Source organism: Mauremys mutica, chromosome 3, assembly GCF_020497125.1.
Source record: "Mauremys mutica isolate MM-2020 ecotype Southern chromosome 3, ASM2049712v1, whole genome shotgun sequence".
Taxonomy (NCBI): domain Eukaryota; kingdom Metazoa; phylum Chordata; order Testudines; family Geoemydidae; genus Mauremys; species Mauremys mutica.
The window spans coordinates 65,425,096-65,437,829 of NC_059074.1; the positions used below are offsets into that span (position 1 = coordinate 65,425,096).

At 43.4% G+C, this 12,734-nt stretch overlaps 1 protein-coding gene across 1 annotated transcript in view; it reads right to left on the minus strand.

The window, feature by feature from the left end:
* Positions 1-12,734, minus strand: part of ME1 (malic enzyme 1) — a 359,661-nt gene that overhangs the window by 87,982 nt on the left and 258,945 nt on the right. The window contains exon 7 of the mRNA XM_045009647.1: positions 4,358-4,467. Coding sequence (XP_044865582.1) covers positions 4,358-4,467 — 110 coding nt within the window. The remainder of the gene's footprint in view (positions 1-4,357; positions 4,468-12,734) is intronic.

Genomic DNA, 12,734 nt, shown 5'->3' on the forward strand with positions numbered 1-12,734 from the left:
ACTTAGTGGCTTTTATCTCCTCCTTCCCTACCAACATCTTCAAGAACTGGTCCACACCCCCAACTTCATTCTGGAGTGGGGATGGTAGTCCTTGACTCCAATCCAAAGGAAAAGGGAATTTTAAAGAAAGATGCTCCCTGTTCCTCCTTTATCCTTCAGCTGCATATGCCTAGTTCATGCTGAGTGAGGCTGATGACCTTTTATAGGCTTAGTCCAATTAAAAATCTATTTATCAACCTGAAGTACAGATGTAGAGAAGCCTGCCTATTAGGAGAGGGTTTTTAGGACTATGTCTATAAAAGGCTATATTGCTGCTTTTTTCTTCTTGAGAGGACAGGAAATATAACACCACCTCCTGCAGGGGGTTCACTCTAGGTAGTGGTGTAAGGAGCAAAATGAGATCCTAAGGTCCTGCTCTACAACCTTAAAGGTTTAAAGGTAGTTACCCTAAGTAAGCATTTAATATTGAGAATTGTACAAAACTTCCTTCTCTTGAACAAGTTGAGAGCATTATACTACAGAGACTTGACCTTTTGGCTTGGATGCGCTTATGCACCCACAATATAGCCTTCCTGACGGAACTCAAGGCTATGTATGTTTCACTGATTTAACATGGTAGTTAAACCATGGACTTTGTATTCATCAGTAGAATAAATTCTATTTACTGACTATTCATTTTAAACTTTTCTGGTTCCAAGCAGACTTCTTCTGTGAGATAGAGACATCCAACGAACCACTACTAGATTAATCAGACATGAGAGCCATAGCTTCTACTATACCAGAAACACACAAGAGTATCACTGCCACTCTCTCATTCCTATCTTTTATCGGATAACATTTTTCTGGGGCGCAATGGAAAAGGTGGAAAAACATATAGTAAGGACTTTACCAGCTTTTTAAGATATCATTCACCACCTCACATTCCAGATTCTGACATCTACAGAGGCTGAGGGGAACTTTATTTACTGTGTATAGATATGAGGAAGTCAATCACCAGCCCAACAAACTGACAATGATAAGTAAAATATATCTAGATGCAGCAACCACTCTGACAATCAGACCTCCTTCTCATAAGTCTTGGTGTTCATCTCGCTATTGGTGGGCAGCACACATAGAGATAAGAAACTTTGCTCCACCGAGGACAGTAGAATTTTTCTCCAGTGTACGGTTGATTGTATTCTTGACAGTTACAAAGAAACTCTATCAGACATTAACTGTCATGACCAGAACTGGTCTATTATCCATGGAAGGAGCAGAGGTACTCTGAGACCTCAATGAATCATTGTGGTAGATACTGTGTTCTCTCTGGTACCCATTCCCTAAATTGAATGGGGGTAATACCTAAAAAAACCCAGATTCTCTGCATTCACAGTTTTGGAGTGGAGAATATACATTTGGAGCTAGATCTCGGCCAATAGATGAGATTGGGTGAGAAACAGAAGAGATACTTGGAAATTCTGGATCAGTATCATAGGTACAAGATCATTGCAGCATGTCTATGTATAAGATTAGAATTCCTAGTAGGTTCCAATAAGAATTGGATTTGTGTTTCTGTGACACCAGTTGTTTTTCATTATGACCATCTTGATCTTCTGTTAGCATTCTTCTGAGATGAGCTCTTGTGCCTCATAGAAGGATGAATACTCTCTGAACAAATCCCTGATCAGAAAAATTTGCCAGGAAGAGATAAATGAATTTTCTTCTTTCTTGAAGCTAATATTATTGTTACCATGATCCTGGAGAGGGACCCTAGGAGAATATGTAAGATCAAATAGTCAGAGCCTGGAAAAGAAAAAAGCTGCCATCCATCTGCAAAACATAAGAATTCTCTGAGGATGGTAAAATGGGAATGCTTTGCAGACAAGCCTCCATTAGGAATTTATTTAGATGTTTCAGACAGCTCTGTTTATCCCCCAATTCTGTAAGGCTAGAAATAGGATGGAGAGCGGGTTGCAGTGGTCCATTCTGAAGTAGATGATGGATAATCCAATTCTGGTTGTGGACTTTCCATAATTTACTGACACTGGGAATGTGACAAAGCTGTTCCTGAAATTCTTTCACAGCTCCATAGGGTACCTCTTCCGAATGTCCAGTGACCTCATTTTATCAAAACTATAGGTAGTCCTTTTGATCCCAAATTAAGAGATCCTGGTACCAACTGGCAGGTCTCACTCCAAACAGGGCTGGTTGGGAGATGAACAAATAGCTCAGAGGCAATAAAGGGAAACTACTAACCCAGCACTTGTTCTACCTATCGCTTGCAAAGAAGTATTCTCTCCTGTTTTACTTCATGGACTGCTTTAACTTGCCATATCATCTGTATTCCTTTCTATAGTGTCAGGACCACAAGTCAATTATTCTGATAACTATTAATAGCCTCAACTTTCCATAAAGTTTCCCACTATCACGAAGATAGCTGGAAATTGATTTGTCTGAGCATCTGATCCCAAGAATTAAAGCTCTACATACCTGCATGAAAACAGATTTGAGTCCCACTTTTTATTTTTATTTCCAAGAAGAAGCCCTTAGGCCATGCAATTTTTAGGTTGAGAGAACCATGTGTAATGGGGTGTTCACCCCACAAAGGTGGAGAAATGGTTAATGTGGGCCCAAGAGGCCAATTAACCACCTACATGCACCTGGAGGGTGGGCCAGGCACAATTAAAGATGAGTCCTAACTGGGAGAGGAGGCGGGTGGTTTCTATAAAGGGAAGAAGCCCAGAGTAGAAGTGGGGTGCAGGGAGAGAAGGGAAGAACTATAATAGAGTACAGTAGTGGTGGCAGAGCACAAGCTGGAGTTTACCCCCTGACCTCAATGGAGAGGGAAGCAGGGGTGAAGGAGTCTCTTTAAGTGGGCCTGAGAGAACACCAACTAACAAGCAGAAGGGTTCGGCTGGTACACTGCAGTTGAGAATCCAGACTAAGGAGTAAGACTCCAGGAAGTAACCCCTGAAAGCCAGTGTTCTGTTCTGCTTCTTGCCCAGTTCAGGCAACCACTCCAAACCTTCTTTGCTCTTTTCCTGCCAGGGGTGGGGTGGGGTGACACCATCTTGACTAGGCTGTCAGGGAAACTGCTTTCTGTTTATAGAGCTCCCCAATGAGACTCTTGAGGAAGCAGAAGACACAGACTCTTCCTTTTGCCTCTGGCTTTTTGTGGCCAAGCTTTCTGCCTGAAGCCTCCAGGGGCACCAGAAGCTACAAATGCCTCAGAAGGGGAAGGAAAGCTGAAGGGACAATCTCTGCAAAGAAAGAAAAAAAAATCAAATGCAGCCCTGGGATATTGCTGCAAATAAGACACATTATTGTGCCATATTGTTAGTCTAAAAATCTAAAATAAAGCTTAGATTTCTCCTCAGAAAAGTGCTGCAGCAGGAAGGCCTGGCTGAGCTGTCAGCTGTTGTGGAGGCAGAAAAAAATGGAGGGAACCTTCAGGAGGTGGGGCATTCCCATGCTACACGTGACTAGGGTTTGGTTTTGCCCCTAAGCTGCAAGCAGGCTGAAGTACCCAGAGTAATGGATCTCTAGACATTAGCACGAAGAAGAACTGAAGTTAAATTGCAAGAGCAGTTGTATCACACAGCCTTAACTTTAAAAAAGTTAATGAAATTAATGTCTAGAATTAGATGGAGTGTAGGATGTAAATTAAAAGGGAAAAGGAGAGAAATAAAAATATGTCACTGGAAGCCTGGTGTACATATCCCCCACAGTGCTTGAAGTGATCTGAAAAAGGTGCATGTGGGGGTCTATCATCATCACCATCACACGTGCTCGTCCATCTGCTCAACAATTAATTCTGTCCCTCAATCCCCAAACTGATCTTGTCCCCACCAGCCCCCCCTCAATTCTGTTCCCAATCTGTTCCCCACATCAGCTCTACCCCCCAGCAGCTCCTGGGGCTCTTCACCATCTTTCCCAGGCCTAGGGGAGTAGCTGCAGTTTGGGGTCCACCTCCCCCTTCCCAGGCTCTGTGTTGCAGGGAGCAGGGGAGGGAACAGACAAGAACTATCCCATATTGCTCATAGGAGAGCAGGAAGGAGGGAGCAGAGCCACCTTGAGCTGCTGGGTTCTTTCTGTTCCCTCCTCCTCCCTACCTTCCAGTGAGAATGGTGTCAGCTGCTGAGGGGAGGACACAGAGTTCTGACAGCTTCCTGCAGCAGCCATGATCAACTGTGCTTTTCCAGGAGGAAAGAAGCCAATCAGAGGGGATTTTGCCCGAGGCAATGGTAAAACTCTGCATTCCACAGCGACCCAATGAACTTTTTAGAAATTTAATTTCCTGGGTTTGCAGCCCATTGCACTTCAAGCACTTCCTATCTTCAAACCACCCAAATAGAGTAGGAAGAGAATATTTTGTTACCTTGAATGTCATCATTGAAAGTGCAGTATTTGTTACGATACTTATTCAGGAGGCGGAATGCATTGGCATTAGCAAAATCCTCAAACTGAATAAGGCAATTCATGCCATACCTAGAAATACAAAGGAAATGTAAATTTAAAAATAGGAAACAATCCAATATTGCACATATAAAATTGTTAGCCCTTGAAATCAGATTTTGGATAAGAGTATAATAAAAACTATACATAAAGTAATGAGCTTCTGTCCTATATTGTATTATTGTACTCATACACTTTACTTGGAAGGAAGATTTTGGACTATTCACACACCTTACTGGGTTCTAAATTAACTAACGGTACAGGAAAAAAGGCCTAGGCTGCAGCGATCTCTACAGAAACCTTTATGGAATGTGTACCAGTAGTCAAGTACAGGGGAAAAAATAGGGCTCAGAAGGAATGGGATGGAAAATAACACTGGATATATTCTAATGCCATTATGCAAATCAGTAGGATGCCCGCAGAATATTCTCAGTTTTGGTCATCCTGTCTCAGAGAAATGAGCAGATACTGAGGGAATTCAGACACAGGTGAAAAAATGATTAGAAACATAAAAAAATAACTACAGAGGCATTGGCCATGGTTCAATAGTTAAAAGTTGAGTTAAATTTTATACTTAAAGCAGGGATTTAACCTCTTTGGTATGTATGAAAAAGCATCATATCTTATCCAAAGTTGCAGTATCTATTGTTTGAGTGTACAATGAATTTACAGTAAATTAACAAGTAAACAGTTAATTAGTCCATGTTAAAATTAATTAAAATGCATCATTTCAGGAATTTAACATTTGTTTCAGTCTTTTCTTTCTCGTGATTGATTTTAGGAATGGAATGACACAGAATCTTCAAGAGTACCATATAGTTAAAATTAATTGAAATCTTCTGCATAGGTTACATTTGGAGAAATTAGGATGTAATTAAACTAAATTATTAATGATTGCTGTATTTACTTGACATGATTATATAGGGCAGTTCAACAGCTCAGGTAATTCTAAAATAGGGCAAGTGTAACATCAGAGGTAATTTGACCAATTACGATGCCAATTCTATAGCTGTGATAAATCAATATAAGGGAATCTGGATGGGTACCAAGATGGTAGATTACTTGGCTCACTTCTCACTGTTCTCTAAAGGTTCTGTGCTTGCATGCCAGCTTGAGCAGTAGTGTTTGCAAGGCTCTTAATAGCACTGATGCCTTGACTCCATTGCGCACCAAAGCACCACTGCCAGGGAGCAGAGCGGGAGCCTTTTAAAAGTGCTAATCTGTCTTTTTGCATAACATCAATCTCTATAATTTCCCTCTAATCTAATAAATCAATTGCATATTAAGGGCCAGATTCACCAGTGTATGTCAGCTGTTTTGTTCTTGTCTGGTATACTGATGAATTTGTCCTTAAAAGTTTGTTGTTTTTTTTAAAGCGATTTTAACATTGATTCAATGTATCTTCAAATTATTAGAATTACTGCATGGTAGCATTCTCTTTGCATTTCTTGTTTAGTGATCATGTGTGATATTTTTAATAATTTTTTAAAACCAAGGAAATTCCCAGACAAAACCAAACCAAACCAAGAACAAAATAAAACAAACACCCGTTCCCACCCCCACCCCCATTGAGATGCAATTAAGGCTGAGAGTACAATCAATAATTTAAGTGTAAACAAAAACACCATGGGATAGGGAAACACCAAGAGCTACAAAGGTAGGAATGTCAGACTTAAGGCTAACACTAACCCCCCCCACACCATTTTAAAGGTATAGAAATACACAGCTAAGACACTTCAACAACCTTAACTCTACCTGTAATAATAAGGAGGGGAAACGTATGTAGAAAATCTGTCTTTAAAATCAGTTTAATCTAATTTGCGATTACACACATTCTAATGCCTTAATCATAATCATATGATTATTGAATGGTATCAGTACCACTATCTACACTGAACAGCAGCAAGGCAAAATCTCAGATCCCCTGTTCAAAAGCACCAACTGCCTGAGCTAAAGGAGAATCCATACAGAAGAGGGAAGTGGTACACATACACACTAGCCTGTTCATTACAATATTTAACTCTAGTCCTAGGTGTATGTTAGTGCAATTTTCTTTCAAAACTCAGGTGTATTAGGCAAACTAAATTGAGCAAAACTGTAAGATAAAAAAACAAAAGCAAAGAATTGTTGTGACCATATTTATCTCTATGGAAAACATACATTTACAGCCATATTATAATTAGCCAGAGCAGAAAGGACTCCACTGATGATAATCCCTGCTGAACATACATCTTCAGATTTTATGGGAAATGCTGGAGCTATTTGGAACATTAATTAGAGGCCAATGCTTAAAAGGCAAATCTGTTGGTCAGTAATTTGGTATAGTAAATCATGACTGAATCCAAACAACCACTTCACTATCACCAAGATGGCCTAGTGGTTGGATGAGATCAGCTGTTGGATGAAGAACAGCTGGTTGATACTGAACCAGAAAGTCAGAGGTAATGCTGGTGAACAGAGGAAAGTACTTTGAAGACTTGTAGCCATAGTGCAGTGTCCATTTGTTGAAGATACACAACCACAACTGGTCAATTCAGTAAGTTGTCCAGTAGTACTCTTGGATTTCTTGCTGATGCTGAACTCTCACATAACGAATCTGCAAACAACACTTTTTACCATCTCTGCTTGGCTAGGAAATGCTATACCATCCTGGCAGATGAAGATCTGGCTTCAGTTATTCATGCCTTCATCATCTCTCTGCTGGATTACAGCAATGCAATATACCTCGGCATGAAGGCTTTAGCACTTAGGAAACTCCAACTAGTTCAGAACTGTCCTCAGCAACAAAGGCTACTGCAAACATACCAAAACTGTCCTCTGCTCTCTACAATGGCTTCCCATAGAATCAAGTTCAAAGTCTCAGTCCTTATCTTCAGTGCACTGCATGGCCTGGGCCCAGGATATCTAAAGATTGTCTAAAGCTTTTGGATGAAGACCATGGTTGACAACTGTGTTCTTCTGGCAAAATGAAACTCTCAAGAATAAGAGTAAAGCTTTCTGTAGAGGAGACAGAATTTTTTTTGGGGGTGGTCAAACTGTATGAAGAATTCGCCAGAAATGAAGGACCATCACAAACCTCACCATCTTCTGCTCCAAATGCAAGATGTATTTATTTAACCTTGCCTTTTCTTACATAAACACGCAGCAACAGGTATATTTATATATTTTTTTAAAACCACACTCTATCAAAACAAGATACTCTACACTGTACATGGTTCTTTGTCTAGGGATACGATGAGAACACAAACATGTGATAGATGTGTAGTCACGTTGATTAATCCACTACTGGATTGTCAGTGAATTATGGTCACCCAGGAATCTGACTGGTACAGACGCCATTTATTCTAACAAGTGATATAATCAGTGAAGAGACTTTAGATGCAATATACTTTATACCAGAAAGATCAGACTAAGACTTTAGTTAGAATAATTTACCATTACCACTGACATCAAAATATTTTTTATATGTTAAACATCCATGTTAATATTTTTCTCTACTCATATGTTTGTTTTAAAATAGTAATGCAACAATGGTTCTGTAGTTAAGGCACGGGATTGGCTTGGTCCTAAACCTTGCTCTGCCACTAACACATGTAACCTTTGTAAGCTACTGCATCCTCACTCGTAAAACAGATTAAATCCATTAATGTTTATGAGGTGCTGGAACAATATGGTGATGTAGGCTATTGAATATCCTACAATCAAATGATAACTAAGTATTTTATTAAAAATAAGAGATGGGCCAAAGCTGCATGACTCAAATCCAGATCCAAAACTTCGCCAAATGTCAGTGTTACTCAGACCCAGGCTTTTGGCTCAGGCCCTTATAAAGTTGTCTGATAGCCATGAAACTTAGGGTATGTCTACACTATGAAATTACGCCAATCTTACAGAATTCGATTTTTGGCAACAGATTGTACAAAGTAGAGTGCATGCGTCCACACTAAGCACATTAATTCGGCGGTGTGCGTCCATAGTGCCGAAGCTAGCATCGACTTCCGGAGCGTTGCACTGTGGTAGCTATCCCATAGTTCGCGCAGTCATCCCCACCCATTGGAATTCTGGGTTGAGATCCCAATGCCCGATGGGGCAAAAAACATTGTAGCAGGTACATGTCGTCAGCCCCCCTCTCCCTTCCTCCCTACGTGAAAGCAACGGCAGACAATCGTTTCACGGCTTTTTTCCTGGGTTACCTGTGCAGAGACCATACCATGGCAAGCATGGAGCCCGCTCAGCTGACCGTCACCATATGTCTCCTGGATGCTGGCAGACGTGGGACTGCATTGCTACACAGCAGCAGCTCATTGCCTTTTGGCAGCAGATGGTGCATTATGATTGGTAGCCATTATCATCGTATTCCTGGGTGCTTTTTTAGCCGACTTGAGTGAGGTCGGTCAGGGGTGCCTGGGCAGACATGGGAGTGACTCAGCCAGGTCATTCCCATCTTCTGCCGAGCACCCAGGAGATGACGATGGCTAGCAGGCATACTGCACCATCTCCTGGCGAGCACCCAGGAGATGACGATGGCTAGTAGTCATAATGCAGCATCTTCTGCTGAGCACCCAGGAGATGACGATGGCTAGCAGTCGTACTTCACCATCTGCTGCCAGCCTAAGATGTAAAAGATAGATGGAGTGGATCAAAACAAGAAATAGACCAGATTTGTTTTGTATTCATTTGCTCCCCCCTCCCTCCGTGAAATCAACAGCCTGCTAAACCCAGGGGTTTGAGTTCAATCCTTGAGGGGGCCATTCTGTGCGACTGTTGTTTGTGTTTCTACTTGATGCAAAGTCACCCCCTTTGTTGATTTTAATTCCCTGTAAGCCATGTCTTCAGTCACCCCTCTCCACAGCAACGGCAATCATTTTGCGCCTTTTTTCAGAGCAGACGCCATACCACGGCAAGCATGGAGCCCGCTCAACTCAACACAGCAGTCATGAACATTTTAAGCACCTCGCACATTATCATGAAGTTTATGCAGAACCAGAACCTGAAAAACCAGGCGAGGAGGTGACGGCAGCGCGGTGACAAGAGTGATGAGGACATGGATACAGAATTCTCTCAAAGTGCTGGCCCCGGTGCTTAGGAGATCATGGTGTTAATGGGGCAGGTTCATGCCGTGGAATGCCGATTCTGGGCCCGGGAAACAAGCACAGACTGGTGGGACTGCACAGCGTTGCAGGTGTGGGATGATTCCCAGTGGCTGCGAAACTTTCACGTGCATAAGGGCACTTTCATGGAACTTTGTGACTTGCTTTCCCTTGCCCTAAAGCTCCAGAATATCAAGAGGAGAGCAGCTCTAACAGTTGAGAAGTGAGTGGCAATAGCCCTCTGGAAGCTTGCAGCGCCAGATAGCTACTGGTCAGTCGGGAATCAATTTGGAGTGGGTAAATCTACTGTGGGGGCTGCTGTGATGCAAGTAGCCAAAGCAATCACTGAGCTGCTGCTACCAAAGGTAGTGACTCTGGGAAATGTGCAGGTCATAGTAGATGGCTTTGCTGCAAAATTAACTGTGGGGGGGCGATAGATGGAACCCATATCCCTATCTTGGCACCGGACCACCAGGGCAGCCAGTATATAAACTGCAAGGGGTACTTTTCAATGGTGCTGCAAGCACTGGTGGATCACAAGGGACGTTTCACCAACATCAACATGGGATCGCCAGGAAGGGTTCATGATGCGCATGTCTTCAGGAACACTAGTCTGTTTAAACAGCTGCAGCAAGGGATTTAGTTCCCAGACCAGAAAATAACTGTTGGGGATGTTGACATGCCTATAGTTATCCTTGGGGACCCAGCCTACCCCTTAATGCCATGGTTCATGAAGCCATACACAGGCAGTCTGGACAGTAGTCAGGAGCTGTTCAACTATAGGCTGAGCAAGTGCAGAATGGTGGTAGAATATGGTTTTGGATGTTTAAAGGGTCGCTGGCGCACTTTAGTGACTCGCTCAGACCTCAGCGAAACCAATATTCCCACTGTTTTTCCTGTTTGCTGTGTGCTCCACAATCTCTGAGAGAGTAAGAGGGAGACGTTTATGGCAGGGTAGGAGGTTGAGGCAAATTGCCTGGCCGCCAATTATGCGCAGCCAGACACCAGGGCGATTAGAAGAGCACACCAGTTTCATGATTGGCCAGGCTACGGTGTGACAGTTCTGTTGTTTCTCCTTGATGAAAACCCGCCCCCCTGGTTGACTCATTCCCTGTAAGCCACCCACCTTCCCCCTTTCGATCACAGCTTGCTTGCAAAGGAAATAATGCCACTATTGTTTAAAAACCATGTATTCTTTATTAATCGATTATAAAAATAGGGAGAGAACTGACAAGCTAGCCCAGGTGGGGTGTGGGAGGAGGGGAGGAAAAGGTCACTTCAAAACTTGAATACCAGCCTTCTGTTGCTTGGGCTGTCCACTGGGGTGGAGTGATTGGGTCCCCAGAGTCTCCCCCCAACATTCTTGGGCGTCTGGGTGAGGACGCTATGGAACTTGTGGAGGGGGGATGGCGGTTTAACAGGGGCTGCAGCAGCACTCCGATCCTGCTGCCATTCTTGAAGCTCCATCAGATGCTGGAGCATGTCCGTTTGATCACGCAGTAGCCCCAGCGTTGCATCCTGCCTCCTCTGATCTTCCTGCCGCCATCTCTCATCTCGAGCGTCCCTCCTGTCCTCACGTTCATTGGCCGCTTTCCTGTACTGTGATACTGTGTCCTTCCACTCATTCACATGAGCTCTTTCATTGCGGGTCGACTGCATGATCTCAGAGAACATTTCATCGCGTGTGCGTTTTTTTCGCCACCTTATCTGAGATAGCCTTTGGGACGGAGGAGGGAGGCTTGAAAAATCTGCAGCTGCGGGAGGGAAAAATGGGAGAGAAGTATTTAAAATGATACATTTTACAGAACAATGAGTATACTCTTTCACGGTGAACAACACTATTCACATTACATAGCACATGTGATTTCAGTACAAGGTCACATTTTGCATTTTTTATATTGAGTGCCTGAGGCTTTGGTGTTAGAGATCACAGAAGCAAGGCTGGGCAACAGAATTCAGCTTGCAGGCGGCCATGGCAAGCCATAGTCTTTCGGCTTCTGCAACCTTCATAAAAGCAGCACCCTCCTTTCTCATACAAACAAGCAAAGCCTGTTGAGTGCTGTGGTTTTCGTGTTAACATGCAGCAGCAGAAACCAAAGTAACGCCCCCCCTGCCAATTCTCTGGGATGGTCCCTTTACCCCTCCCCACACCATGTGGCTGGTTCTCCCCAGAAACCTTCTGCAAAGGCTTTTAGAGTACCTCCAGGAGAGTTTCATGGAGATGTCCCTGGAGGATTTCTGCTCCATTCCCAAATGCATTAACAGACTTTTCCAGTAGCTGTACTGGCCGCGAATGCATCACAAGTCCTCAGGGCAAATTAAGCATTAAAAAATGCTTGCTTTTAAACCATGTATTATATATACAAAGGTACACTCACCAGATGTCCCTTCTACGACTTCATGGTCCGGGATACTGCCTTGGGAGGGTATTTCAGTCAGGGTGAGAAAAAGATCCTGGCTGTTGGGGAGAACGGTGTGCTGTGTGCTCTCCTCAAGGTCGTCGTCCTCCTCCTCCTCATCTTCCCTGTCCGCAAAATCCTCAGGCATGGCTGAGAGTACCCCCTCCTCGGAATCCATGGTCAGGAGTGGGGTAGTGGTGGCAGCCCCCCCTAGAATTACATGCAGCTCAGCATAGAAGCGGCATGTCTGAGGCTCTGCCCCAGAGCATCCATTTGATTCTTTGGTTTTCTGGTACGCTTGTCTGAGCTCCTTAACTTTCATGCGGCGCTGTACTGAGTCCCTGTTGTGGCCTCTCTCCATCATGCCCTTGGAGATTTTTTCAAATGTTTTGGCATTTCGTCTTTTGGAACGTAGTTCTGATAGTACAGAATCGTCTCCCCATATAGCAATCAGATCCAGTACCTCCCATATGGTCCATGCTGGAGCTCTTTTTTGATTCTCGGACTGCATGGTTACCTCTGCTGATGAGCTCTGCATGGTCACCTGTGCTGATGAGCTTGACTGGCCAAACAGGAAATGAGATTCAAAAGTTTGCGGGGCTTTTCCTGTCTACTTGGCCAGTGCATCTGAGTTCAGATTGCTGTCCAGGGCGGTCACAATGTGTGCACTGTCGGATAGCTCGCAGAGGCCAAAACCGTCAAATTGCATCCACACTAATCCTAATTCAAACCAGCGATATCGATTTCAGCACTACTCCCCTCGTCAGGGAGGAGTACAGAAATCAATTTTTAAAGAGCCCTTTATGTCGAA